This window comes from Gadus chalcogrammus, chromosome 17 (assembly GCF_026213295.1).
Source record: "Gadus chalcogrammus isolate NIFS_2021 chromosome 17, NIFS_Gcha_1.0, whole genome shotgun sequence".
NCBI lineage: Eukaryota > Metazoa > Chordata > Actinopteri > Gadiformes > Gadidae > Gadus > Gadus chalcogrammus.
The window spans coordinates 17,892,023-17,917,943 of NC_079428.1; the positions used below are offsets into that span (position 1 = coordinate 17,892,023).

At 43.7% G+C, this 25,921-nt stretch overlaps 3 protein-coding genes and 1 long non-coding RNA gene across 9 annotated transcripts; 2 read left to right on the forward strand and 2 right to left on the reverse strand.

Moving 5' to 3' along the window:
* Nucleotides 1-15: 15 nt before the first annotated feature.
* Nucleotides 16-1,921, reverse strand: LOC130369650 (uncharacterized). The gene is made up of 2 exons (XM_056575147.1): nucleotides 1,881-1,921; nucleotides 16-1,459 (listed from the first exon to the last, which is right to left on the reverse strand). The coding sequence occupies exon 2, from the start codon at nucleotides 1,379-1,381 to the stop codon at nucleotides 80-82; it is 1,302 nt and encodes a 433-aa protein (XP_056431122.1). The 5' UTR covers nucleotides 1,382-1,459; nucleotides 1,881-1,921; the 3' UTR covers nucleotides 16-79.
* LOC130369656 (histone-lysine N-methyltransferase PRDM9-like) lies at nucleotides 44-25,921 on the forward strand. Of its 5 annotated transcripts, XM_056575162.1 has the most exons (11): nucleotides 44-1,401; nucleotides 1,872-2,013; nucleotides 6,185-6,244; nucleotides 11,983-12,133; nucleotides 16,594-16,673; nucleotides 22,220-22,627; nucleotides 22,793-22,927; nucleotides 23,526-23,669; nucleotides 23,766-23,830; nucleotides 24,021-24,211; nucleotides 24,630-25,921. In XM_056575162.1, the coding sequence occupies exons 6-11, from the start codon at nucleotides 22,571-22,573 to the stop codon at nucleotides 24,932-24,934; spliced, it is 897 nt and encodes a 298-aa protein (XP_056431137.1). In that variant the 5' UTR covers nucleotides 44-1,401; nucleotides 1,872-2,013; nucleotides 6,185-6,244; nucleotides 11,983-12,133; nucleotides 16,594-16,673; nucleotides 22,220-22,570; the 3' UTR covers nucleotides 24,935-25,921. The 5 variants fall into 5 exon arrangements, with proteins under 5 accessions (XP_056431137.1, XP_056431135.1, XP_056431134.1 ...); XM_056575160.1 differs by lacking the exons at nucleotides 44-1,401; nucleotides 1,872-2,013; nucleotides 6,185-6,244 and adding an exon at nucleotides 11,713-11,763 and having other exon boundaries at nucleotides 22,220-22,346; nucleotides 22,514-22,627; XM_056575159.1 differs by lacking the exons at nucleotides 44-1,401; nucleotides 1,872-2,013; nucleotides 6,185-6,244 and adding an exon at nucleotides 11,713-11,763.
* LOC130369689 (uncharacterized) lies at nucleotides 9,276-10,236 on the reverse strand. Its single transcript, XR_008892879.1, has 3 exons — nucleotides 9,949-10,236; nucleotides 9,425-9,513; nucleotides 9,276-9,304 (listed from the first exon to the last, which is right to left on the reverse strand). It is a non-coding gene; the product is annotated as an uncharacterized LOC130369689 (long non-coding RNA).
* On the forward strand, nucleotides 17,669-21,937 carry LOC130369644 (uncharacterized). 2 transcript variants are annotated; one of them, XM_056575135.1, is made up of 8 exons: nucleotides 17,669-18,598; nucleotides 19,260-19,374; nucleotides 19,535-19,837; nucleotides 19,946-20,109; nucleotides 20,288-20,431; nucleotides 20,529-20,763; nucleotides 20,878-21,176; nucleotides 21,298-21,937. In XM_056575135.1, the coding sequence occupies exons 1-8, from the start codon at nucleotides 17,849-17,851 to the stop codon at nucleotides 21,652-21,654; spliced, it is 2,367 nt and encodes a 788-aa protein (XP_056431110.1). In that variant the 5' UTR covers nucleotides 17,669-17,848; the 3' UTR covers nucleotides 21,655-21,937. The 2 variants fall into 2 exon arrangements, with proteins under 2 accessions (XP_056431110.1, XP_056431111.1); XM_056575136.1 differs by lacking the exon at nucleotides 17,669-18,598 and having other exon boundaries at nucleotides 19,191-19,374.

A 25,921-nucleotide genomic window follows, 5' to 3' on the forward strand; every position in this document is an offset into this window, starting at 1 on the left:
TTAAGCACGCAGAGGAGTAGAGATGAAATTATGATGGTTTAGCTGAGGTTAAAGCATTGCATTGCATACAATATGGCATTCAGGGATAGACAACACAACGTCTTTTCCAGATGTGGAGGCTGCCTATGGTCGCTGAGACTGAGCAGAATTTTAGAACTCTTTTCGCATCAGCCTTTTGCAGTCCACCCATCTGCAAACCTCGGAGCACAAGTTTGTGTACATGCCCCAGACTTCCGAACACAACTATGATTAATTGGCAGTTATATCCTAGAGCTGTGATACATTCTACCAATGGCTGGTATTTCATGAATTTGGATGTGAAGCAAGTGTCCATATACAGATCAAACGCACAGCCTATTTCAAAGATGGTAACTGATTTTCTGGCTTGGTTAATGAAAACAATGTCCGGGGTGTTTGGGATGTTATACAGTATGTTGTTATCAGTACAATTATGATCAAACCAGTTCAATTTCACAGTGCTGTGCTTATACATGTGTGTTGTTCTGTCCTGTACTTGTCTGAGTTCTTGTGAGACCAAGTCCACCAGACGGTCATGTCTGGCGATGTACAGTCCTTTGTAAAAGCTACAGCCGTTTAGGATATGAGCCATTGTCTCTTTATTGTCTGGGGTGGGATGTAGGATGCAGTGTGGGTTGTGTTGCGATGGATAGCAGATTGCCAGGTTGTATTTTTTTGGCAATACCTGTAAGCGGGCCTTAATGCAAAAGATAAGGACGTCCTCTCCAATGGTCGTGTTTGAGAGGATTGAGTGGGACACAGAGTGGTTTGCAAAGGGTAGCAGTGCCAGTTTGCCCTGCAGGCTTAAGCTAGTCCAATGCTGCGCACTCTCTTCTACTTTCATTCTTAGCATTGTGGCTCTCGCTGTTTTGATTGACAGCTCGTGTTGCCCATCTTCCTGTTCAAAGGTCGCGCATACATTGATGAGCGGGTCCATGACAACAGAGTTCAGTGCAACAGGTGTACCATCGGGCCCCGCCCACTTCAGATTTATTCCTGAGCGGTGGCACAGGTCATTGAGATCCATCCAGTCTGACCGCACACCGAAGCCTGCAGTTCTGATGTCCAGTTTTCCATTATCTTTTATTTTGAATCCGAGGAATTGCCGCTCATTCTCCTTCGCAGGTGGGATTTTGCGTCGCTGCATATGCAGGAGGAGTGATTCACGGGCCATTTCCCGGACTGTCACGTCGTCGCAGTTGAGCATCTTGAGGAGGTGGTTGGTTCTGGTGGCGGTGTAGACCCACTCAATGTTTGGGACTCCGGGACCTCCATCTCCGCGGGCTTGGAAGATGATGTCACGGGTCGAGTGGGTGTTTAAGCCAAGCCATTTCCTCACCAGGCTCACCGTCTTGTTTGTCATCTCTGTGAGGATGTTCTGAGGTATATGGATGTTTGCAAACAGGTGTTGGATTTTTGAAAGAGCGACTTCTCTGATTGCCTGGAATTTCATTAGAAATCACACACACACACACACACACACACACACACACACACACACACACACACACACACACACACACACACACACACACACAGTTATGTACACAGGGATATATTCATACTGCATGGCTGTCATTCACAGTCCAGACAGTCTTCCTACGGTCTGCAGAATCCCTCCCCATCTAGAAGAAACATCAGAAGTACTGTAGCTCTCGTGTTGAATTATGAACACACTCAAGCAGAACAACTGGTTTCCAGCATACTTGTTATTATTCACTGATTATTAACATGTACACACACATACAGTTACACAGTAATACATTCATACACACAGTTATACAGTAATATATAAACATAATAGATGGAAATATTTATTTGAGTGGTTTATTTCTTTTAAATGCTCTAAAAAGGTCACCTACCAAATCTATGGGCCCGTTGGCTGTGTCACCGTCAGCAGTTACCAGGGACCGTCCTGCTGTCGCCTCTACCCACCACGGGACCACCACCCTCTCCGGCTACCCACCACGGGACCACCACCGTCACCGTCAGCAGGTCAGAGCCCCCTCACAGCTTCACCCTTTTGAAATAGATATCTCTTTTTTGAAATGTATTCACCCTGGAGGCCTACCTACACCAATCGCACCAACACCACACAGCCACACTACCACGCACACAATCCGTTATAGACCCCCCCAGCCAAGCAGCCTTGAAACACCACATCCCCATCAGGTCAAACAGGTTAGAACACCCTGGACCAGAGATCTGAAGGGCTTCGCAGGCCGCTTCTTAAAGGACACCCCCTGACCCTAGCCCCCCAAAGGGCAGGGAAACCCCCCTAATATCAGGGAACCTGGAGAAGCTCCTATTGCACTCCTACCATCCCTCTCCAGGGATGGTAGGAGTGCAATAGGAGCCATGATAATGTGCAGACATAATGGTATCAGAACAAGTGCTATCTGAGAGATATCCTCTATCCATCGCTATGTCTTGTCTTCATAATACAACACTTAAAAGCTGTTGCTGTAGTTATTTCATGATTTTGTTTTATATTTACTCTAAGGATTTTTGCACTTTTGGTGGACGCATTTTCACATCAAAAGGAAAGACAGCAAAACCAAGCACTGCTGCGGGACCACTATAGTTCTAGTTCCGGTTCTATATATAGTTGGGACCGAGACGCTCTGAAGGGTCCTTCCTGCAGACCCCCCGGAGAGGAGCCCCAGCAGCAGCAGCAGTCCCCCCCCCCATGCTGAGTGTGGAGGCTGGTCTAGTGTTGGCTCGTTCGTTCGCGAACCGGTTCGAATGACCGAGTCTTTAGGACGAACGAACTGAACCGGTTCGTCTCTCTCGTTCGTTCGGTCGTCTCGTTCACCATTCGATTCACCGACTCGACTGAACGAACGAACGAGTTTCCGGTAGCACTTACTCCACTGAGTCTGACTGACTCAACTGAGAACCGTGCAATGGCGTGAATTCCATGATGCGATTCACCGTTACCGGAAACTAGGCTGAATCGCGAACGACTCCTCTACGTTCAGTCGAGTTTCCGGTGAATCGATTCACCGGAAACTCGACTGAACGTGGAGGAGTCGTTCACGAATCGTATGTTCGTTCAGCCTGGTTTCCGGAAGCGGTAAATCGCATCATGGAATGGACCCCATTGCACGGTTCTCAGCTGAGTCAGTCAGACTCAGTGGAGTTAGTGCTACCGGAAACTCGACTGAACGAACGAACGAACGAACGATTCGCGAACGACTCCTCGTGGCGAACTGAATCACGCGAACTGGGTCACGGAAACGAATCATTGAATCCACCATTGATACAAACTGCTCAGTGGCGCAGGGTAACATACAGGAACGATTTGCTTCCGCGTTATGGGGCCAAGACACGTGGCCTAGTCCGTGACTTACCGGATGCAGAGATCTTCTTCTTCTTCTTGTTTAGTGGCGGATCATAGTTTTTTCCCCATATACCGCCACCTACTGGACTACTATACAGGAGTGTGTGACAAGGACGTTGGCAAATGATACTTTAAATCATAAAAATAACTTCAACGAAAAAACGAAACTAACGAAACAAAATAAAACAAACAAACAAAAGAAATGAATAAATAAAAATAGTAAAGAAAAAATATATATACTTAAGGTTAAATTCTTCTAATTAGGTTAGTATCTTTTAGCTAATTTATCAGCAATTTCATTGCCATATATTCCATGGTGGGCTAGAATCCAACAGAACTGAATAATTAAACCAAGGCTTATAATATTTAAAAGAAGATGCTTTACCTCTATCACCAAATCTTCACGTATTGAATTATCTGTTATAAAACTTAGTATCTACAACCCATCTAAGAGCGGTTATTATTGTGGCCATCTCGATTGAGTATGATAAAGTCACCCACTCTATATCCATATCCTTTTTCAAATTCTGGAATATATATGCCAATACCACATTGTCCTTTGGGATCTTAGAACCATCTGTAAATATTTTCAGATATCCATAGAATGAAGTATTTAAATAACTTGAGCAGGCATTAGCAAAACTTTGCTTGGTGAGATGCTCGCTTTTTCGAAATGGAATAAGATGCAGCTGGGTAGGCGCTGAGAGGTGATGCATGAGGCATGATGGTGGCATGGCAGACAAGTAGAGGAGCATGATGGACTGGGATCTGATGAGGAAACAAAAAAAGATTATCTAACTTAAGATAAAATATACTCTGAAGTTTCCAGTTTCTGCAAACAGAAGAGAAGGGGTTTAATTAAGGCTTTGTATCATTAATAAGATAGACTGTGAATAACAAACGAAAAAATATAAAAGGCCTGGCTTAGTTTAAAGCCCACTCACCGCGTCAAGGTGCAGGCCAAGAGTGGGAACATAGAACAAAGACTCACATCACAAACTCAGACAGTCACAACATGTATATGAATACGAGACACAATAGAACAAAGACTCACATCACAAACTCAGACAGTCACAATGTGTAAAAAACATAAATACATGAAACATGCATATAAATACGAGACAAAGACTCACATCACAAACTCAGACAGTCACAACATGTAAAAAACATATAAATACATGAAACATGTATATACAAAAAAGTGTTTTGTTAAAATTTGGGGTGGGGGGTCTTGTAATAAAAGCTTTTTTTATTGTAACACTTGGTTCAAATCCTATTTCTTACACATGCAGCCATTTGGACACCATTCTATGATAGCTGATAAACAAGGTACACACTGTAATACTATAATCAAGAGGACATACATGCAGTTCAAATAAGAAGAGATAGAACTTTATTGATCTGGAAACTTCATAAATATGTAAGATTGCTCCATATAATACCATAATAACATGTATAGTAAACGTATGGAGGCCTAAAAAATTCAGTTCAATGTTATTGCTTAAGAAACAGATTCCTTCCAACTAACTATTTACGAAAAATGCAATCAATAATTTATATAAAAGTAAAGTTTACATATCGACCAGCAACGAAGTTGGAGTAGCCTACCCAAATAATGAATTGTAATACACCAAACATTGTCAACTGTCATACATAGCTAACCATAACCCTGTCATAGCTAAACAAGCAATGAAAATGAAATACCTACCAACGCAACTGAAATGTTAATATTAGACAATTAACAATATTATGAAAATTACGTAGGTCTCCCATAATCATTCAGGTAATCAATACGCCCGTGCCTGTTACAGCTATTTGAATGATATGTGTGTTATATATCCGTGTTCAACGCCATTCATGTTAAGTAAAAGGACAAATCTCAGACTTTGGAAGTTAATGGAGTTGATGGAAGTTAATTCGGAATTTAATTTAATTCGGAAGTTAATGGAGCCGTGCACTTCAAAATAGGTCCATAGCAAGGAGCCGTTTGTTTCAGTACGACTCCTTTCAGCTGCCCACCCAACATAAACTGCTAATAAAACGCTTGAGGAGGCGTTTTGAAAAGAAAAAACTTACATTTTTTTAGAACAGCGTAGAAATATAATTATGAGCCTTTGATTGATATCCAGAATTTTTTTGCGGAGACACAATCCTGTTCCCCACTTGTATTGGAGTGGACGGCGATATCTACTTCTGGGCCACATGAAATGACGGACCCCCGTCCACAGCCAGCTTAAACAGCTGCAATACCAGGCTTGGCCTCTGAGCACTGGTGGATTGCGGAAGTATGCGCCTATCCTGGGGGCCTGGGAGTGTCCTTGGATCCACACTTCACGATTAGCCCGTTTTGAGTACGGCATCCGGGTCCTTGAGGTATACTTCTTTTCGCCGGATCTGAATTGTAACGTACTGCGTACTCAAATGTTGGCTAGTAAGTACGGACAGTACGGGTATTGGAACACGGCAGAAGGGGCGGGACTTCTCCCAAGTTTTCCCGCTTCTTCTCAGTTTGGGGCCGAATCAAACTGAACAATAGAATCTCGGATCTCCATTTTAGTGCCATTCAAGTGCATGTGGTAAGGCATATTATGATCTGAAATGTATTATATTCTAAACTTGTTTGGTTATTATATAATTTAATGGCTAACATAACTAAGCATAAGTGGACGACGTAAGTGATTTATGGTCAGAATCCCTCCAATCATCGTGTTGACTAGTCAGCGCCAATTCACTAACCAACGTTAAGTAACTCTTATTAACTTAGCAAAGGGATGTTAGCCGTCGATATTTACCCCAGATGTTCTAATTATGTTTCATTGTTAGACGATTGATCTGGACTCAAGCTGTAGGCCTACCAGTCAGATGAGTAACTCAGTGGAGGAGGTGAGACACCATATCAATACTTTAAACATCTGTTCATGCAACATTGGTGGCTGTGTCCCAATTCAGGGGACGCATCCTTCGTAGACCGCGTCCTTCGAAGGATGCGGTCTACGTAGACCGCGAAGGACACTCCGAAGGCCGAAGAAATGGGACGGTCTAGCTTAGAGCATTTCCGGTTTACGTAACAAACCGTTACCGCCCTTTACCTTGCGTGACCCACCACGCGCTGCTCCTGTCACCGCCACCCTGACAGCTGACCTGACCGTAAACAGCAGTTATACCGGACAGCGCGGAAAAAAACAAAACAAAGAAAACCCAATAAACCAACAAAAATGGAGCCAGAAAATCATAATTTTATTTTGTATCTTTTATCTTATTTGGGAGGAGTTGGGGAATACTCACCGCCGGAGCCGACGGGGGATATATCTTCGGCTCCGAGCAAGAGACGACCACAGATTGGTTAAAGCTGTGTTACCTTACTTTTAACCAGCAGTATTGTTAACATCATCGTGTTATATGGCTAGCGTAAATTGTAAATGTCATTGAACTTTGACAATATAATTACATATTTAAAATAGTCTCAACCTTACATTAATATAAAAAAAATGTTTCTGTCATTAATCAGCTAAATAAAGGTTGAGTAACTTAGATTGATATATAACTATTAACTATATTATATATATATATATATATATTGCATAGATAGATAACGATAGATATATACATATATATTTAAGCATTATCTATCTAAACTCTCCACACTTAATATCCAGCTATTGTTCAACAATTTTACTTCTGTTTCTTTCACTAAACAGCCCAGACCCGTGTACTGCCGGATCAATCCGACTGTTCCTGTCCTGGACCGTTATTTTAATGGCCAGGACACCAAAACGGATTTCCGATTGGGCAGGGAGGCCCTGGCAGTGCTGCTGGACCTTCTCGGCCAGGAGCGGAGACATGGATGGGTGCCACCATTGAGACCCTGGTGTTTCTATTCTGGCTGGCTAGTAGGACATCATACAGGTGGTCTCCAGAGTGTTCGGGATGCCTCGTTCCACTGTCCACCGCATCGTCCACAGGGTCACTGAGGAGGTGGTGGCCATTCGCCACAAAGTATATATATATTTATTTTATCACTAATTTCCTCTATCTTTGACTCTTGAGTTGCTGTAACAAATAAATGTCCTGTGTGGGATAATAAAGTTGATCTTATCCTATCCTATCTTAAGGTCATCCACCTCCCGAAGACCCCTGAAGACCTGGCGGCAGTGACCAATGGGTTTGCAGGGCTGGCAAGACACCGCAGCTTTTGGAAAGCAGCGGGAGCAATCGACGGCTGCCATGTCCGTATCAAGCCACCGAGCGGCCCTGATGGTCACTCTGCTACAGGAACAGGAAACTGTTTTCCTCGATAATTCTGCAGGCTGTTTGTGACCATCAGGGCCGCTTCCTTGATACGTACGTGGGCTGGCCCTGGGTCAGTCCATGACTCCAGAGTCCTCCGCCACAGCCCACTGTACAGGTCACTCTACCCTCCTCCAGGGCACTTCATCCTTGCAGACGGCGGGTACCCTTGCCATCCAACACCCACTACCCCTCATCACTCCCTACAAGAGGCCAGTGGGAGGTGTGGGAGCCCAGCGCTTCAACTGGCATCATTCCAGGGCACGCTCCATTATAGAGCGTGCTTTTGGAATGATGAAGACCAGGTTCAGGGCCATCTTCCTGCAAGCGCTGAGAGGTGCACCACACCTTCGTACCTCACGTAGTAATCACTCAACAGGATTTTTTAGAATACTAAGAGTAAATCAAAAAAACATTTATTATTTTCTCAGGAGGCATATATCATTTTTTCATTCTTTTCTTTACCATTACAGGTCATAACAGCATGTGCCATCCTCCACAACATCTGCCTTGGGGCCGATGACATCATGGCCCCAGAGGAGGAGGATGAGCCTGATGACGTTGTAGAGGAGGATGAGGGGGGCGATGGTTTGGAGGCAGTTAGTGTGCTTCCTGGCGGACCAGCTGTCTGCAGAGGTGTCTGCCCTGGAGGAGGCCCCCCCTGACCACCAATATATACAGGCAAGTAATATAATTGAAAAGCTATTTCTATTTATTTAAAATGTTTTGCAGAATAGTTTTACCCGATTTCTTTGTCAAAATAAGGTTGTGTAGTATTTAGTATGCACTCTTATTCTTGCCCTTTTCCAAACATATTTTAGTGACATGGCAGCCGTCGATTGAGTCAGCCCTGCAAACCCATTCGGTGCGGTGGACAGTAGAGAGAGGCATATCCAGTACACTCTGGAGACCAACCCTGGATGTCCCACGGACAGGAGACACCAGGGTCTTTAATGTGGCAGCCCATCCGGGTCCAGCAGCACCACCAGGGGCCTCCCTGCTCTACTGAATCATTATGTTTTGTATATAGTAGTTTTCCAAGTATATAGTATATATATATAAGTTTATATAGTAGTTTTATAATAATTGTTGTAAATAGTCACATGAATGTTTGTTGTAAATAGTTTTATTGTGTTATACATGTTTTATAAGTTTTATACAAATAAATTAGTTAATAATAAATAGTTAATAAAAAAGTTAGTTAATAAATAGTTAAATAAGTTAAATAATAAATAGTAAAATAAGTTAAATAATAATAATAAACAATGTTAACAGAACTGAAATTATTTGTCAGCAATACGCTCCAAAATTGAAAAAAAAACGGTCCATTCTCTCCCTGCTCTCCTGGGCTCTTCTCTCCTCTCCCTCCCTGTTCAGCCTCATGCCCTCTTTAATCAATTCGAACATTTCGTCCTCTCTGTCCCTCTTTCTGGACCTCCTCCTGGACCTGCTCTCCTCCTCATCCTTCTCCTCCACCTCCAAATCCACCACTGCCGTACTTGGCCCTGGTGTGTCCTCAGGGATGGAGGCAATTAGGACAGGGGGGTTGGTGGAATGCCTCTGTCCCAATACCTCATCCATGAGGACAAAACCAGGGCCAGTGGCAGCAGCGGGTTTCCCACCTACACCCTCTCCTGACCCTGGATACTTGCAATCCTAAGGCAGAGGAAATCAATCATGGCAGTTAACAACAACAGCAGTATCGAACAAATTTCAGCAAAGTGTTATTAACTTGCATGGTTAAAACAAATAATGTATAAAATAACCTGTACATACTTTATATATATTTTTTTAAATTATCCCATTTTTTCTTTGCCTGCAGGGGAGTCACATTCCCCTGCAGGCCTATTTTCTCCAGAATTGTCCTAAACACAGAGAGATTATTAATCAGAGAAAACAAGAGACACATTTATCAATCATGTTAATAGCCCATGTTAACAATAGGCCATTATAATATATACATTTGACCATCTTGTAAAGGTTACATTTAAATTAGCCCTCATCCTATATGACGCCCATAATAATAAGACAACCAGTAGAAGTCAAAACACCCTTTTTCTTTGTGTGTTTTTCGAGTGCTGTCTAGTACTGATGCGAGCTGTGACTTTTTTTTGTCTTTCTTTAATAACCCAAAATAGGACATCGTAGTAAACGATTTCTGTGGATGTTGTATCTGTCCTGCTTTTCAATGAGGGCTAATTTAACTAACCTTTACAAGATGGTCAAATGTAGATATACAAATGGCCTATAATAATTTTTATAAACTAACTTACGATATAAATAAACGATTGTTTCCTTACCCCCAAGCCACACTCGCCGAATGTTTCACCCCGGTGAAGAGCTCGTCGTTCTCCCCCCTGAGTTTGATAAATTGAGCAGTATGCTCCTTGCTCCCTAAAGCAAAACCAAATGTTAGAATTAGTTTTACTTTACACTAACAAACAAAAGCAGCTTAAATAGCAAAATAACCAAGTTAGCTGTGTAATCAATCCCAACGTCTGTAACGTTACGGTCTGAAAACCAGGGTCCACAACCTGTGTTCGCGTTGGTCCATTTATCTAACGTTACAGAATAGCAAATTATCTATATAATCGCCCCAATTTCGGTAAATAAAAACCATTTTGACCGCTTAAATTTAAAACAATAGGGCTTAACGTGTGTTCTTAGTTACCGTTACAGCTTCACTAACTAACGTTACCTTACTTATATTGCCTATTACTTTAATGAAATAAGTTTTAAGGATAACTTATTTGTGTTTTTAACGATACAAATTAGTATTTTAACATTTGTATCGTTAAATACTCGAGTGACTGGAAACCAAATACTTACATTTAAATAGGGTGACCAGACGTCCTCTTTTTCCCGGACATGTCCTCTTTTCGAGACCTAAAAAATGCGTCCGGCAGGGATTCCAAAAACGTCCGGTATTTTGCCTCGTCGCAAAAAAAATAAAATATATATATTATTGTTATTATTATCTTTTTATTTATTTTTGCCTCGTCGCATATTTGTGTTTCTGGGTCTTTCACATAACCTACTAGTTATTACCATTGTATATGTCTATGGTTATTACGGCCTTTCAAGTTCTGGAAATGGTATCTCCCTTACGTTCCACCTTCTTGCGCGAGCTGACTGTAGAGAGAGTGTGTCATTGGGCGACCGATCTCATGTGGTCGTTGAGAAGGTGCCGTGTATAGACGGAATGAAACCCCCACTGAAGTACCCCCCCCCCCCCCCCCCCCCGTCAACAATCTTGCCCGGGGCGCAATTGGACCTAGGATCGCCACTGTCTGCAGCCATGCCTAAACGTAAATGTAAGTTCACGGACGAACTAAAGAAAAAATACCCATGTTTTTGCCCCCCCCCCCCCCCCCCCCCCGCGACGAAGTGTCCTCTTTTTCACAAACTCAAATCTGGTCACCCTAATTTAAATGAAAAAGTCAAATCCACATTCTCCGCCATTGTTGTTTTATTTTTTGGATTGAATGCGCAATGAATCTTGGGAGGGATACGTTGGGCCGTGAAGGATCTTGGGATACGTTGGGCCGCGAAGGATACAGCCGATGCATCCTTCAAATCCGGGAAAAGAAGGCTGCATTCGTAGGCCGCATATGAAGGACCCTTGGAATTGGGACAGCACTTGGCGCGACGCTGTGACGCAATCGGCGTCGACGCATCCTTCGAATGCAGCCTTCGAAGGATGCGTCCCCTGAATTGGGACACAGCCTTAATCACCATTAAATCAGATCAGACGATCAGATAAGACCAATGTGTTCATGAAAGGGACCCTCCATGGAGAGAATGGCAATTTAGGAGAACGATATTACTTTATTTATGCAAAATATGTGGGATTTACAACAGTTAATTGGCTGCTCTATAGCAACTGTTGACTTTGATATATTCAGTATTACCTAGAATGTGTTAAGGTTGTCTATCTACGAAGTGGTAAGGTTGTAGATGAACAGTATTGGACATTATGTTGTCTGTTTGTGGTGAAGGAGGACTTTGCGGATATCAGGGCCTACTTTTCCACAACAAAATGGAACCGCCTCTGTATGGCAGAGAAAAAAGATTCCTGCAGATCAAGGAAAACCATTTGGTTATGTCGTCTCTTGGTAAACCACTCATACTTAAATACTATTTTACTGAGTACATTGCTCTACATACAGACACAGGTGGTGCTGCTGTACACATCACTGCTTCTTTTGTGTCTGTGTCTGTGTGTGTGTGTGTGTGTGTGTGTGTGTGTGTGTGTGTGTGTGTGTGTGTGTGTGTGTGTGTGTGTGTGTGTGTGTGTGTGTGTGTGTGTGTGTGTGTGTGTGTGTGTGTGTCAGGCCTGTCCTTTGTGGCTCCAGCCTTCATGAGGAGAGAGAAGCCCGGCCAGGTGAGAGTCTGCTCACCTGAAGAGACAGACTCTGAGGAGGAGCAGCTCTGGACCTCTGGATTGACCGGTACAAAGACATTTACAAGACATTTCTGGAAGGGGTAATGTGCAGTGAACATTATCCCTTTCAAAGCCCTGAAGATACATTAGCCCGCATCATTTGACCAAAGATATAGCAACAAAAAGGGGTTTTATTGATTTAAAGGGATTTATTGCATCTGAAAAAAGGAAAACCTGTAATAAACATTTTAATAATAGGTTGTACCTCATAGTAAATTAGCAGGTTATATTACCCATTTTAGTCAGTTAGTTGAAGTGAGTCGTTTATATACTACTTTATTAGATTAGATTAGATTAGATTAGGCTTTATTGATCCTTTTGGGATGACTCCCTCAAGGAAATTGATTGTCCAGTATTTTACAGAAAGAAACACAACACAATATTAAATTTTATACAATATAAGATAAACAATACACTCTTAGATAACTATAAAAAGTAAAATTAAAAGTAAACAGTAAACAATAATTATAATATAATATAAGATAAACAATAAACTCTTAACTAACTAACTATAAAAAGTAAACAAAAAACAGTAAACAGTAAACAATAAACTCTTAGCTAATATAGAAAGTAGATAATAATAGAAGTAAAACAGGATTCAAGTAAAATAAAAGATAAATGTAGAGAACTGTATAGAGGATTAATATAAATAAATAAATATAAATAAATAAATGTAAACATAAATAAACATATATATATATATATACATATACACATGCACACACATATACATATACACACATACACATATACATATACATACACATACATACACATACATACACACATACACATATACACATACGGCATTGTGGATAAATATCATATCATATATGAAATGACGGTGAGCAAGGGGTGGCTGACAGTTAAATTAAATAAAATAAATTAGCAGTTCAAATTAAGCAGTGGAATAGGTTATATCTCTCCTCTTTACTCTATTACTCTATTACTTCTATTACTTCTATTCTATTTCCTCCTACTTCCCTCCGAGTGAGGAGTTGTATAGTGTGATGGCATGAGGGACAAAGGAGTTCTTTAGTCTGTTGGTCCTAACTTTGGGAAGGAGCAGCCTTCCACTGAACAGGCTCCTCTGGTTGTTGATGACGGTGTGCAAGGGGTGGCTGGCATTGTCAATAATGTCCAGCAGTTTGTCCAGTGTCCTCCTCTCTGCCACCGTCACCAGTGGTTCTAGCTTCATGCCGACCACAGAGCCAGCCCGCCTGATCAGTTTATCTAGTCTGGAGGTGTCCCTCTTGTTTATGCTGCCTCCCCAGCACACCACAGTGTAGAAGAGGACGCTGGCAACCACAGACTGATAAAACATCCACAGCAATTTGCTGCAGATGTTGAATGACCGCAATCTTCCTCAGGAAGTACAACCTGCTTTGTGTCTTCCCATACAGGTAGCTGGTGTGTGTTTTCCAGTCCAGTTTGTTATCCAGCCAGACCCCGAGGTATTTGTAGGAATTCACAGCCTCCACCTCAGCTCCGTCTAGCAGGACTGGTCTCGGACTTGGTCTGGATCTTCCAAAGTCAATGACCAGCTCTTTTGTCTTAGAGGTGTTGAGCTGTAGCCGGTTAGTGTGGCACCAGAGAGCAAAGTCCCCCACCAGACTCCGATAGTCCTCCTCTCTGTCACCCCTAATACACCCAACGATGGCTGTGTCATCGGCGTACTTCTGTAGATGACATAGCTCAGAGTTGTAGCAAAGTCTGAGGTGTACAGGGTGAAGAGAAGAGGGGCCAGCACTGTACCCTGGGGGGCTCCAGTGCTGCTGACCACAGTGTCAGACGTGATGTCCTTCAGCCTGACATACTGTGTCCTGTCAGTGAGGTAATCATCAATCCAGTCCACCAGATAGGGTTCCACTCCCATCCTGTTCAGTTTGTCGTGAAGCATAGGGGGCTGGATGGTGTTAAAGGCACTGGAGAAGTCCAAGAAGAGAATCCTCACTGTGCCGCTTCCCTTATCCAGATGGGAGTGGACTCGGTGTAGCATGTAGAGGATGGCATCCTCCACACCAACATCTGGCTGGTACGCGAACTGCATGCGGTCCTGGGCGTGTTGTACCTGGGGTCTGAGGAGGTTGAGGAAGAGCCGCTCCAACGTCTTCATCAGGTGTGAAGTGAGTGCCACCGGTCGGAAGTCATTCAGCTCGCTGGTCCTGTTCTTCTTCGGAACCGGAACGATGCAGGATGTCTTCCAGATCGTGGGCACTCTCCCTAGCCGCAGGCTAAGGTTGAAGATCCGTTGTAGCGGCTCTCCCAGTTCTGCAGCGCAGGTCTTCAGCAGTCTCGGACACACTTTGTCTGGGCCTGCTGCTTTCCTGGGCTGGAGCTTCCTCAGCTGTCCTCTGACCTGGTCTATGGGGATGTGAGGCGGGGATTGTGTTGCGGTGGGGGGGAGGAGGGGGATGTTGTGGTGTCTGGGGGGAGGTGTGTAGAGGGAAGAAGGAGAGATGGCTGTGGTGAGGGTGGGGGTGGTGGTGGTGATGGTGGTGGTGGTGGTGGGGGGGACGAGGGCTGGTTGAACCTGTTGAAGAAGTCATTCAGCTCGTTCGCCCTCTCCGTTGTCTGCATTGTCCCCCCTGTAGCTCTGGTCTTTGTGTTGTGACCTGTGATGGTCCTCACACCTTCCCAGACCTCCCTCATGTTGTTCTCCCTCAGCTTCTGCTCCACCTTTCTCCTATAGCTGTCCTTAGCTTCCCTCACACAGTGTTTCAACCTCCTTCTGTGCTGCCTTCATGGCCTCCCTGTCCCTGCTCCTGAAGGCAGCCTTCTTCTTGTTGAGGACAGCCTGACTTCCCGCGTTACCCATGGCTTGTTATTAGGGTAGCAGCGGACAGTCCTGACAGGGGAGACCACGTCTGCGCAGAAGTTGAGGTACTCCGTCAGACAGTGTGTCATCCCCTCTATGTCCTCACCATGCGGGTCGATCAACACATCCCATACTGTGGTGTCGAAACAGTCTCTCAGGGCACTTTCCATCTCAGGGGACCACCTCCTGATGGTGCGAGTTGTCACCGGCTGTCTTTGGACCAGGGGGATGTACAGTGGCTGTAGGTGAACCAGGTTGTGATCAGACTTCCCCAGTGGGGGGAGGGGAGTCGCTCTATATGCATCCCTCACATTAGCATAGAGGAGATCAATTGTCCTGTTGTTTCTGGTAGTACAGTCTACAACCTGGTGAAAAACTGCCAAAGTAGAATCCAAAGTTACGTGATTAAAGTCCCCAGAGATGATCATAAATGCCTCAGGGTGCTGTGTCTGCAGCCTTGCTGTGACGGAGTGTATCTTCTCACAGGCAGTGGCTGCGTCCGCTCTCGGAGGAATGTAAACACAGACGGTGATCACATGACTAAAATCCCTCGGCAGATAATATGGCCGCAGGCTAACAGCTAGCAGCTCGAGGTCCCGGCAACATGAGACTGTCTTTATGAAGATATGTCCTGGGTTACACCAGCGGTTGTTGACATACATGATGAGACCCCCACCTTTGCTTTTTCCGCTCGCTTTAGTGTCTCTGTCGGCTCTCACGGCAGTGAATCCCAGCAGGTCCACGTTAGCATCCGGTACAAGGTGGTTAAGCCATGTCTCCGTAAAGATGAACAAGCTGCTGTCACGGTAGATCCGTTGGTTGTTCAGCGCGGACAGCTCGTCGATCTTGTTCGGCAGCGAGTTCACATTCCCCATGATTACGGAGGGAATAGATGGTTTGTAGCGCCTACGATTATCCGCAAGCTCAGCCTTTATCTTAGCTCCAGCCTTGCAGCCCCTGGGTCTCCTCCTCAGCTCCGCTGGGATTGGTTGTCGTATCCCAGCCCGTCCGTTTGTTTGTTTGTTTGTTGTTTGTTTTGTCCGTTAGTCCGTTTGTTTGCAAAGCCAGTAGTTCCTCTCTTGAGTGAGAGAGCTGGCTCTTGGTTGCATTTTTAGAAAAAATAAATAGAATAGAAGTATCTATAGTATATAGTATATAGTTTAGTATAGTACAGTATATATTAAACACACACTAAGTAGAAAGAAGTTAAAAAACGGGAGAGCTACTGGAGAGGCAGCCGTCTCCCACAGCGCCATGGCAACAAGAAGTGTCCCTTTTATTGTCAGTTAGTAGGAGTTAGTAGCATACATCCTTACTTATAGTTAGTCAGATATAGTATGTAAGTTAGGTTTTATACTTCATTGGTTGTTAGTAGCTTATACTACCTTTTTAGTCAGTTAGTAGTCAGTAGGATACTTCCTTACTTAGATTCAGTAAGTAGTTATTTGGTTAAATATTAATTGATCGTAAGTCAGAAAGTTAAATACTAACTTATAGTAAGTTAATAGTAACTTGGTTGTTAATAGCTTCTAAGCTACCTTTTAGTCAGTTAGTCACAGTTAATATAGTACATCCTTACATATGGTCTGTTTGTTGTAGTTAATAGGTCACATCCTAACTCATATAGTCAGTTGGTAATAGTTAGCAGGTTACATCCTAACCTAAAGCCAGTTATGTCAGCAGGTGCTCGAGTGTGGAAGCCACCAACAGTCAGACAGGGGTCTCTACAACAGCCCAGTACGTCAGATGCAGTTTCTTTACGGGTATAAAACAGCACACATCACCTTCAGCAGCCTTACCATGTCCTGTCCTCTATGGTACGAGACCTGCTTCATGTCCGTGTGACAGCAGACTCATGGATTAAGGGTATTAATTACACCAGCACGATGTATAACCTTAGACGTATTGTTGCTAGGAGGTAAGGTACCTACTAGGGGTGTACGGTATAAACGGTGCTGAAGGTATACCGGTGTGAATTTGCGCTACGGTATAGATTTTGACGTTACTGTGAGACCGGAGTGACCGGGAGACAATGTTGTGTGTAACGCGTAACAAAGTAAGTAATGCGTTAATACAGTTCCCTAACTACTTTTTCATGTAAAAAGTAAAGTTACGAGCAACTACTGAAAATAAGGTAACGAAACATAGTTCCTTTTTCAATTCGGCACCACGTTACTTTTCCCAGGGACAGATTGACAGCGATACTGCCTTCTCAGGCAGTATGCTATTGCATACTGCCTGAGAAGGCAGTATGCAAGCACGCAGCAAGCGCTCCTGCGTGCTCGCGCAATAGTCCCTTCACGAGCTCTCATTCCACAACGTACGAGACAGACGCTGGAAGCGTGAAGCCGTCGCTGCAATCAGACATTGCTTCCGCAGGCATTTTGAATGCCAGTGGCGGAACGAGCTGACAAACGTTGTCACTGTTTACCTGTCTAAGGACATGGTTCCCTTTCAAAATGTCGATAGAAAGGGCTTTAAAGAGATGGTCAAAACACTCGATCCCAGGTACGCGTTTCCTGCCGACACACACTTCAGCCAAATTGAGATGCCAAAACTATACGGCAAGGTCCGCAAGCAAGTGGAGAAACAAATCCATACTCAGGGTTCCCGCGGGGTCTTAAAAAGTCTTAAAAGCATTGAATTTATGAATTTGGAATTAATACCTTAAAAAGACTTGAAAAAGTCTTGAATTTTGATATCTGGGTCTTAAAAAATCGGCAGTATAACTTCTCCGTAGCGCATTCCTCCTCAAAAGTCAAAACACCGGAACCAATAATGAATGCAACGCTTCCGCGGGTCCCATTTATATTTCCATGGTTCCCGCTTCCCACACGTCACTTTGCTACAGTACACCAACAACAAGCCAAGCAGAAGTGCGCAATTTTTTTTTTAACGTTTGTTTAGGTTATCTAGCGACCCATTTTATGCTGGGGTTATGGGGAAATGTAAGTTTAATGACGCGTGGCGAGATAAACAGGCATTTTGCCACTGGTTGAAACCGGTGGACAAAAATGTTTTCGCGGCTTTTTGCACCGTATGCAAAAAAATTATTCAGCTTGGTACGATGGGCTTGAAGGCTTTAGAGTCCCATGCCAAGTCGTCCAAGCACATTTCTTCTATAAAAGGGAAATATCAAACTCCTTCCATCGCCGGAGTGTTTTCTGCTAGCGTTGGCCAGCCAGCTGTTGTGCCTGAATCAGAAGCAGAAGCAGATAACCAGCCAACTGCTAGCACTAGCAGTGATACAGCAGCCCCTCCAGTTACGACGACTAGAGTGGATCTGCGCACATCTTTTGGGTCCACACCCACTATGAAGGCAGAGGTGTTGTGGACTCTTAATACCATCTCCAAACACCAGTCTTACAATGGTAATGACAGTATTTCAGAGCTGTTCAAATGCATGTTCCCAGATTCCGACATCGCTACCACATTTACTTGTGGTCCTGACAAAACGGCGTACATAGCCAAGTTTGGTTTAGCTGTCTATATAAAAGAGGAACTGGTGTCCCAAGTCAACAAATCGCTGTTCGTTCTGATGTTCGACGAGAGTCTCAACGAGACTACGAAAAACAAACAGCTGGATGTGCATGTCCGCTTCTGGAACGAGGGACAGGTTCAGTCCAGATATCTGGGCTCCCAGTTTATGGGACATTCCACTGCACAAGACCTGCTGTCACATCTCAAAGTAAGCATGACCCTTTTTACTCTACTTTCCTTAACAATGTTTGTTTATGTGTTTATGTACTTGGCAGACGCTTTTGTCCAAAGCAAATACCGTATTTTCCGCACTGTAAGGCGCACCGGAGTATAAACCGCAGCAGCTAAATTGAATGATGTGTACATATATAAGACGCACTGGACTATAAGCCGCAGGTGTTTTAATGTTTAATTACCATTAGGGCTGGCCCGAATGCCATTTTTCAGGCTTCGGATACTCGTTGGTTTTTCCGAGCGATTAATCGAATACTCGTTCCAGAAAAAAAACACCACCAAAAATAACATTAATAATCCCTATATACTCCCTGGAACCGATTATGACAGTATCTGCATATTTTGTTGAAGATTTAATAGCTTTTTACCGTTAATTAGTAGGCCTAAGTAGGTTGAAGTTCCTTAGTTTTTCCCTGTGGAAGCGAACAGCTGTTGTTCCGTTCCGAATCAAGTGTGTGTGTGTGTGTGTGTGTGTGTGTGTGTGTGTGTGTGTGTGTGTGTGTGTGTGTGTGTGTGTGTGTGTGTGTGTGTGTGTGTGTGTGTGTGTGTGTGGTGTGTGTGTGTGTGTGTGTGTCAATATGTGATGCTCACCTAGTCCTCTTATTTTGAGTAATGAAATGCAGCCCTTTTTTCAGGAATGTATGGACAAACTGAACCTCAGGAACTTGGTGTCTATTTCAATGGATGGGCCCAATGTGAATTGGAAACTCTTCGACCTTTTCCAGAAAGATCAAGCTGAGCAGTACGGAGGTGAGGAGTTTATAATGCTATTACTGTGTGTGTGGGTGAGTGTTTCTGATCCGTTAGTAATTATAAAAATGTATTTTATTTGTAGTGCACTTAACATTGAATAAACACTTTCAAAGTTCTAATTTGGTTTCTAATATCAAGTTTGCATTGAAACCTTTAGGTCTTCAGCTCGTTTGTGTGGGGAGCTGTGGCCTACACACGCTACACAACTCCTTCAAGTGTGGGTTCACTGTATGGCAGCTGGACAAATTGCTGAGAGCAATGCACACATTGTTTCACAATACGCCTGCCAGGAGAGAGGATTACATCACCGTAACCAAGTCCAGTGTGTTCCCTCTATCTTTCTGTGCCCATCGTTGGGTAGAAAACCTTCCGGTTGTGGAGAGAGCCCTGGCAGTCTGGCCATCACTTCTCCTGTACATGGAAGCTGTGAAAACAAAGAGACTCCCGAACCCTGGAACAGGTAGGCCCTTCTTAAATGTGAATAGGTCTGTGACTGTGTCCTAACCCTGGTGGTGGTGTGGCCTTGTCATAGTTGAAATGTCTGACTGTCTGTATGTCTTTTTCTCAGCATCATATGACACACTTGCAGCAGCCATAAAGGATCCACTCGTCTTGGCCAAATTGCAGTTCTACGCAGCAATTGCCAGGACCTTCAATCCCTTCCTGAAAAAATATCAGACGGATGAGCCTGTGCTCCCATTCCTCCCCAAGGACCTGACCGAGTTGATGATGGTAACAATTTACTTAACGTTATAACCCCTGATTGGGCTCAATTGATCCATTATGACAAAATGGGGTTTGTGGTTAGGATGTGTAAAAAATAGTGGCTACATTGTGCATCATCATAAGATAATTTGATGTTGGTGATTAATGCTCCGCACCAGACATTTTTGTGTTTGTCTGTTGACAGAGTCTACTCAGACGCTTCATAAAAAGAGAAGTACTACACGATATCACTGCCCTGCAGCTGACCAAACTGGATGTCACAGACAAGACCATCTGGCTCAGCCCACAAGACATCAGCATTGGTCTAGGTGCAGAGTCAGTCCTTAAGGTAGTGTGATGTTTTCAAAAGATCATTTTACAAATGGTTAGGGTGAACCAGGTCATTGAAGACATGTTCTATATTCATGGCTAATTTCTCTCTCTAGAGAATCAAAGGTGCAGAACTCAGGGTGCTCGAGTTCAAGAGAGAGTGCATGCAGGGACTGAGTAACATGATCAAGAAAGTGCAGGACAAGAGCCCCCTCAAGTATCTGACTGTTAGGCAGATGGTGTGCCTGGATCCGTCAGTAATGTATAGAGAACCAGATAGAGGCAGGAATCACATGAAAGGGCTGGTTCAAAGGTTTCTCCAGGACAAACAGCTTACTGATACTTCTTTGGGTAAGAATAAGGCAAATTATAGGCTACACATGAATTTATCCTCAATCTACTTTGCTGGTAATGCCCAATGATTTATCAATGTTTTTCTCTATTTTCTCATTTGTTTTGTCGTAGGGGATGTCATACTGCAGCAGTTTGACAGTCTCCTGTCCTTGGAGAGCCGGAGTGAGGACTTCCTCTCCTTTCAACCCATGCAGAAGAGGCTGGACATCTTCCTGAGCAGCGCCATGGAGCCTTATCCCGAGCTGTGGGCCTTCTGCAAGAAGCTGCTCATCCTCTCCCACGGTCAAGCTACAGTTGAGCGTGGATTCTCAATCAATAAAGAGGTGGAGTCTGATAACTTGGAGGAGGATACTGTGGTCACACGGAGACTGGTGTGTGACTTCATCATACAACATGGAGGTGTTACCAAGGTAAGATGACTCCTCTCTGGACTAGTAATATGCTGTTGACTTAAAAGTTGATAGAATCAACATAGTTGGTCTCTTGAGTTTGTCACTGAATCTGGTTCTCTTTCCCCAACCCGATACCCAGGTTCCACTCAGTAAACCACTACTGGAAAGTGTAGCAAGGGCAAGGACATGGTATCGTACCCATCTGGAGACCAAAAGAAGGAACAGGGAGGCAAAAGAGCAGGCTCTCAAGAGGAGGGAAGCAGAGGACTGTCTTGAGGAGCTGAAGGTTAAGAGGAGACGTGTACAGGAGGTATCTGAGGGTCTGGCTAGGGATGCGGACAGGATGGCTGAGGAGGCTGAAGCGAAGGCAGGGAGCAAGATGGCTGGCCTGATCACCAGGTCAAACATCCTGCGGAGAGGCCATAAGGAGAAGTTGGCAGAACTGGCTCTCCTTGATAAAGAGATCGCTGCTAAGAGTGCAGAACTTAGGAGTTGACTGTGATCATAATTTTATTTATTGTTGAGTTGATTTTCATTGTTTATTGTTCAGGAGTCTGTGCTGTTGGCGTAAGTACTCACCACTATGCTGTAATGTTCCATCATTCCATAATGCTTTACAGTCCACATTTTCACATTTGTTGAAATAAATTAACAAATTTTGAACAAACGTTGTCGGTAGGTCTGTGAAATAGGCCGTGAAATAGGTATTAATTTTTTATATAAGTGGTCTTAAAAGGGACTTAAAAAGACTTGAATTTGACTTGAACAAACCTGTAGGAACCCTGATACTATTAAACATTAGTGTTTTCAGAGATGGAAGTAACTTCAGAAAATAATTTAATTTTTTTGATGTGGTTTTGCTGCCTTTCCAGTATTTTTCCCCTTCAGAGGCATTTATATCGAAATTAGAAGATAAAATTAACATACAGTGATATAATACCGTTACCGTCTATTCCTCAAATCATACCGTGATATACATTTTAGTCCATACCGTACAGCCCTAGTACCTACCCACATTAATAAAACAGTGAGTACTCCTAACTAGTCGTTCTGTCTGTCAGAGTCTCTCAGGGCGGGGCTGGAGTGACCAGGAGGTCTCTGGAGGGCCCACTCCTTCTCATCCAGAGATTGACCCCTCCGGAGGAGGAGTAGAGAGGGGCTCTGCAGTCCAGGAGGAGGTCTCATTGGGTTAGCTCTGATCCCACCACTGCTTCCCTGCAATAACACCTTTTTGTGCACGTATAGTCTGTAACTGTGTGTGTGTGTGTGTGTGTGTGTGTGTGTGTGTGTGTGTGTGTGTGTGTGTGTGTGTGTGTGTGTGTGTGTGTGTGTGTGTGTGTGTGTGTGTGAATCAGTTATCCATGAACATATGAAGGGCTCAAGTGTTTATTCAAGAGAGACGAACCTGAGAAATGTTCTCAGAGTTAACTACCAAGAACCGGAAGTACCTAAGGATGACGACTACTTCTGTAAGAGGGCTCTCTGTCTCTGTCTCTGTCTCTCTCTCCCCACCTCTTTTTCCCCACCTCTTTTTCATTCACAAACCAATTTTTAATCTTCCTGTTTCTGTCTATTTAATATAGATTTGTAGCTGAAGCTCTCTTGGACGTTATAAATAAATGAACTCTCTCCAGTCTGTGATGAGTGTAGGACTTTCTTCCTCGAAGAGTGCGAGGTCCACGGTCCTATCGTCTTCGTGGCTGATCGATCGCCCCGTTGCTGTCAGAGAGAAAGACCGAGCCAAGAAGACGCTGCCCGCTGGGTTTGAGGTAGATGTCGTACTTTAACACAACAAAGTTCTCCCCGTCCAATGAGACAGTATAACATTCATTGTTTAATACATTTCCCAGCTAATGTATATAAAAACAGTAATGTTAACAGTTATATTGCCAAAGCAGATGGATATATCTCTCCCCCAATGGTTCTTCTTCCTGAATCGTGCTTTTCGTCTATCTCTCCCTCTCTCCCCCCATTTCCCTCTATCTGCCTCTCTTTGTGACTCCCTCTCTGAACTCCCCCCCCCTGTCCCAACCCCCTCTTTCCTTTCCTCCCTCCCTCTTCCTGTCTAAATCTCTCTTTCTCACTTGTTTACCAACTACACATCTCCATTAATTTCTTATCATATCTTATCTTCCTCTCCCCCCCTCCATCTCACCACCTCTCTTCCTCTCTCCATTCCTCTCACCTCTCTTTGTCTCTCCCTGCCTCATTCTCTCTACATCTCTCTACTCCATGTGTCTCCATCTCGCTCTCCTCTACCTCTCTTGTATTCTATCTCTCCTCCCTCCTCCACCTCTCCCTCCCTCTATGTATTCCTCTCACTCTACGACTCTCCTCCTCTCTCCATCTCTGTCTCATGTGGGGTAGATCAGAGATTCTGGGATCCCTGGGGCCGGTCTAGGGGTGTTTTACTGTGGAGACGGTGGCCTTCCCATTGGAACACACTTTGGACCCTACGAAGGACACAGGACAGATGAAGAGGGAGCCCTGGAGAGTGGATACTCCTGGGAGGTCAGTGTGTTTGTATTCATTTATTTTGATCTAGTCTTGTGTGTGTGCTTGTGTGTTTATTGGATGGCATAGAGTCTGATTAACACATTTCTCCAGATCTACAAGAGCAGACACAATGATTACATTGATGCAAAGAGAGAGACACTTTCTAACTGGATGAGGTAGGACCCTATTCACTTTTATACCATCTACTGCATGAATAATGTTCACAATTTTCTTACTTACATTACTTTATTGATAACATTTATATTTCTCCATGTCTGTTATCTGATTAGATCCACATCTGTGTTGCTATGACATGTGCAGAAGATAGACTGTAAAGGTGTGTTGACGTACCTGTCTGTGTGTTAGGTACGTCAATTGTGCTCGTAATGAAGAGGAACAGAACCTAATAGCGTTTCAGCACAAAGGAGGAATTCCTTATCGCACCTGTGGCCTCGTGACTTCAGGAGCAGAGCTCTTGGTCTGGTATGGGGACGAATACGCCAGACATCTGGGAATCGGATTTGATCGACTGTGGAACAACAAGAGCTCTACTAAAGGTCTGCCTTCAAGTCTGTCTTTCTGTCAGGGTTTGGTTTCTATGCGGCACTTCATGACCACATCTCTCATTTTAATTCAAAGAGCTTGGACAATAAACATCTACATTAACAAGGCAGTTAAGAAATTATACAGGAAATAGTAAAGTTTTACCATACATTTAAATATAATAAACAAAAGATGACAACATAATAGAAAAATATTCTTACTTGGAAAAATGTCTAAATGCAAAATATACAGTACCATGGAGGTTTCAAAAAAAACATCCAATCATACAAATTCAGGTATGCTTGATTAGGATGTGCAGCCTTATCAAGCCCCAAAGCCTAAAGCACCTGACTCTGGCCAGGTGAGGCTGCTTAAACCAGCCATCAGCAGCAATCTCAAAATAAAATGCATATGACTCCCTCCTTATCCTAGGAGGGAGATCCCAGCTGACACCAGCACAGGCTTTCCCCTGTCCCGAGTGTCCGTACTCCTACACGTCTCAGATCTTCCTCCACAAACACATGAAGAGGAGCCACGGCGACCTGTACGGCCGACTGCTGAGGAGTGGAGAAATCAAGGTGGAGCCTAGTCTCCTCCCATACGTCGCAGCCTCCTATCAAGAACCAATCGGAGCCTCCCCGGGAACCATCCAAAGCACGAGCCAGATTCCAGCAGAAGGAGCCGGCGCCACAGATGTGAGAAGTGCAGTAAAACCTTTAGTCGCTCTCATAGTCTGAAGGTACACCAGCGCATCCACACGGGAGAGAAACCATACCACTGTCAACAGTGTGGGAAAACATTTAGTACATCTGGTAGTCTGAAGAGTCACCAGAGGATCCACACGGGAGAGAAACCATACCACTGTAAACAGTGTGGGAAAACATTTAGTCAATCTGGTCATCTCAAGAGTCACGCACAACTTCACAGAGGAGTCTCCACCCAAACAACCATGTGAAGAAACTAAATGGTTCCCAGACATCTGTTATTCAAATCTAATCGAACATGGTTCTTGCTGTTATATGTTAAAAGGGCACATGAACGGTTAATTGTTTATCTTATCAACTTTATGTATTTATTTATATTCTGTGTCTGTATGAGTGAAGGTTTTTACCCGAAAAATGTTCAGAAGAAAAATAGTTTGAGAGATATAATGTTAACTGAATTATTCTCTGACGTCATTGTTATATTTATTTCATTTGTATGTATTTATTTATTTATCCTGTAGAAATTCAAATAAAATCAGATATGCAGTGTGGAGAAGTCTGGTTTTGTCTGGATAGAATAGAAGCAGTCCGACATGTTGGTGAATTATATTTGATATGCTGTTATGTATAACGTAGAATTCAAAGGATGAGCTGAGGTCCCGTTACTGACCACCAGAGGGAACCACAGCTCCACGAAGATGTTCCCCTTCCCCGGATTCAGTGACATTTTGAATTAATTATTGATAATTATGTTTCAATCTCCCATTAATAATTACTATTCACCGTCCTTCAATGGAAGTGAGAAAAAAAGGATGTCTGATTTAAACCGTTGAAGAGGCCTGTGATTTGGTAGGCTAATACAGTGAACAAATGATCGATATATCAACCAGTGGCGGTGGGTCAATAGAGGGCGCTAGGGCGCCGCCTCTCCGTGAAATATTCACTTCAATATACAAAGCTGCAAACTTGTCGCTTTCCTGCGACAATCGCCGTTTTCTTGGTCTATTTGGTCATTCACGT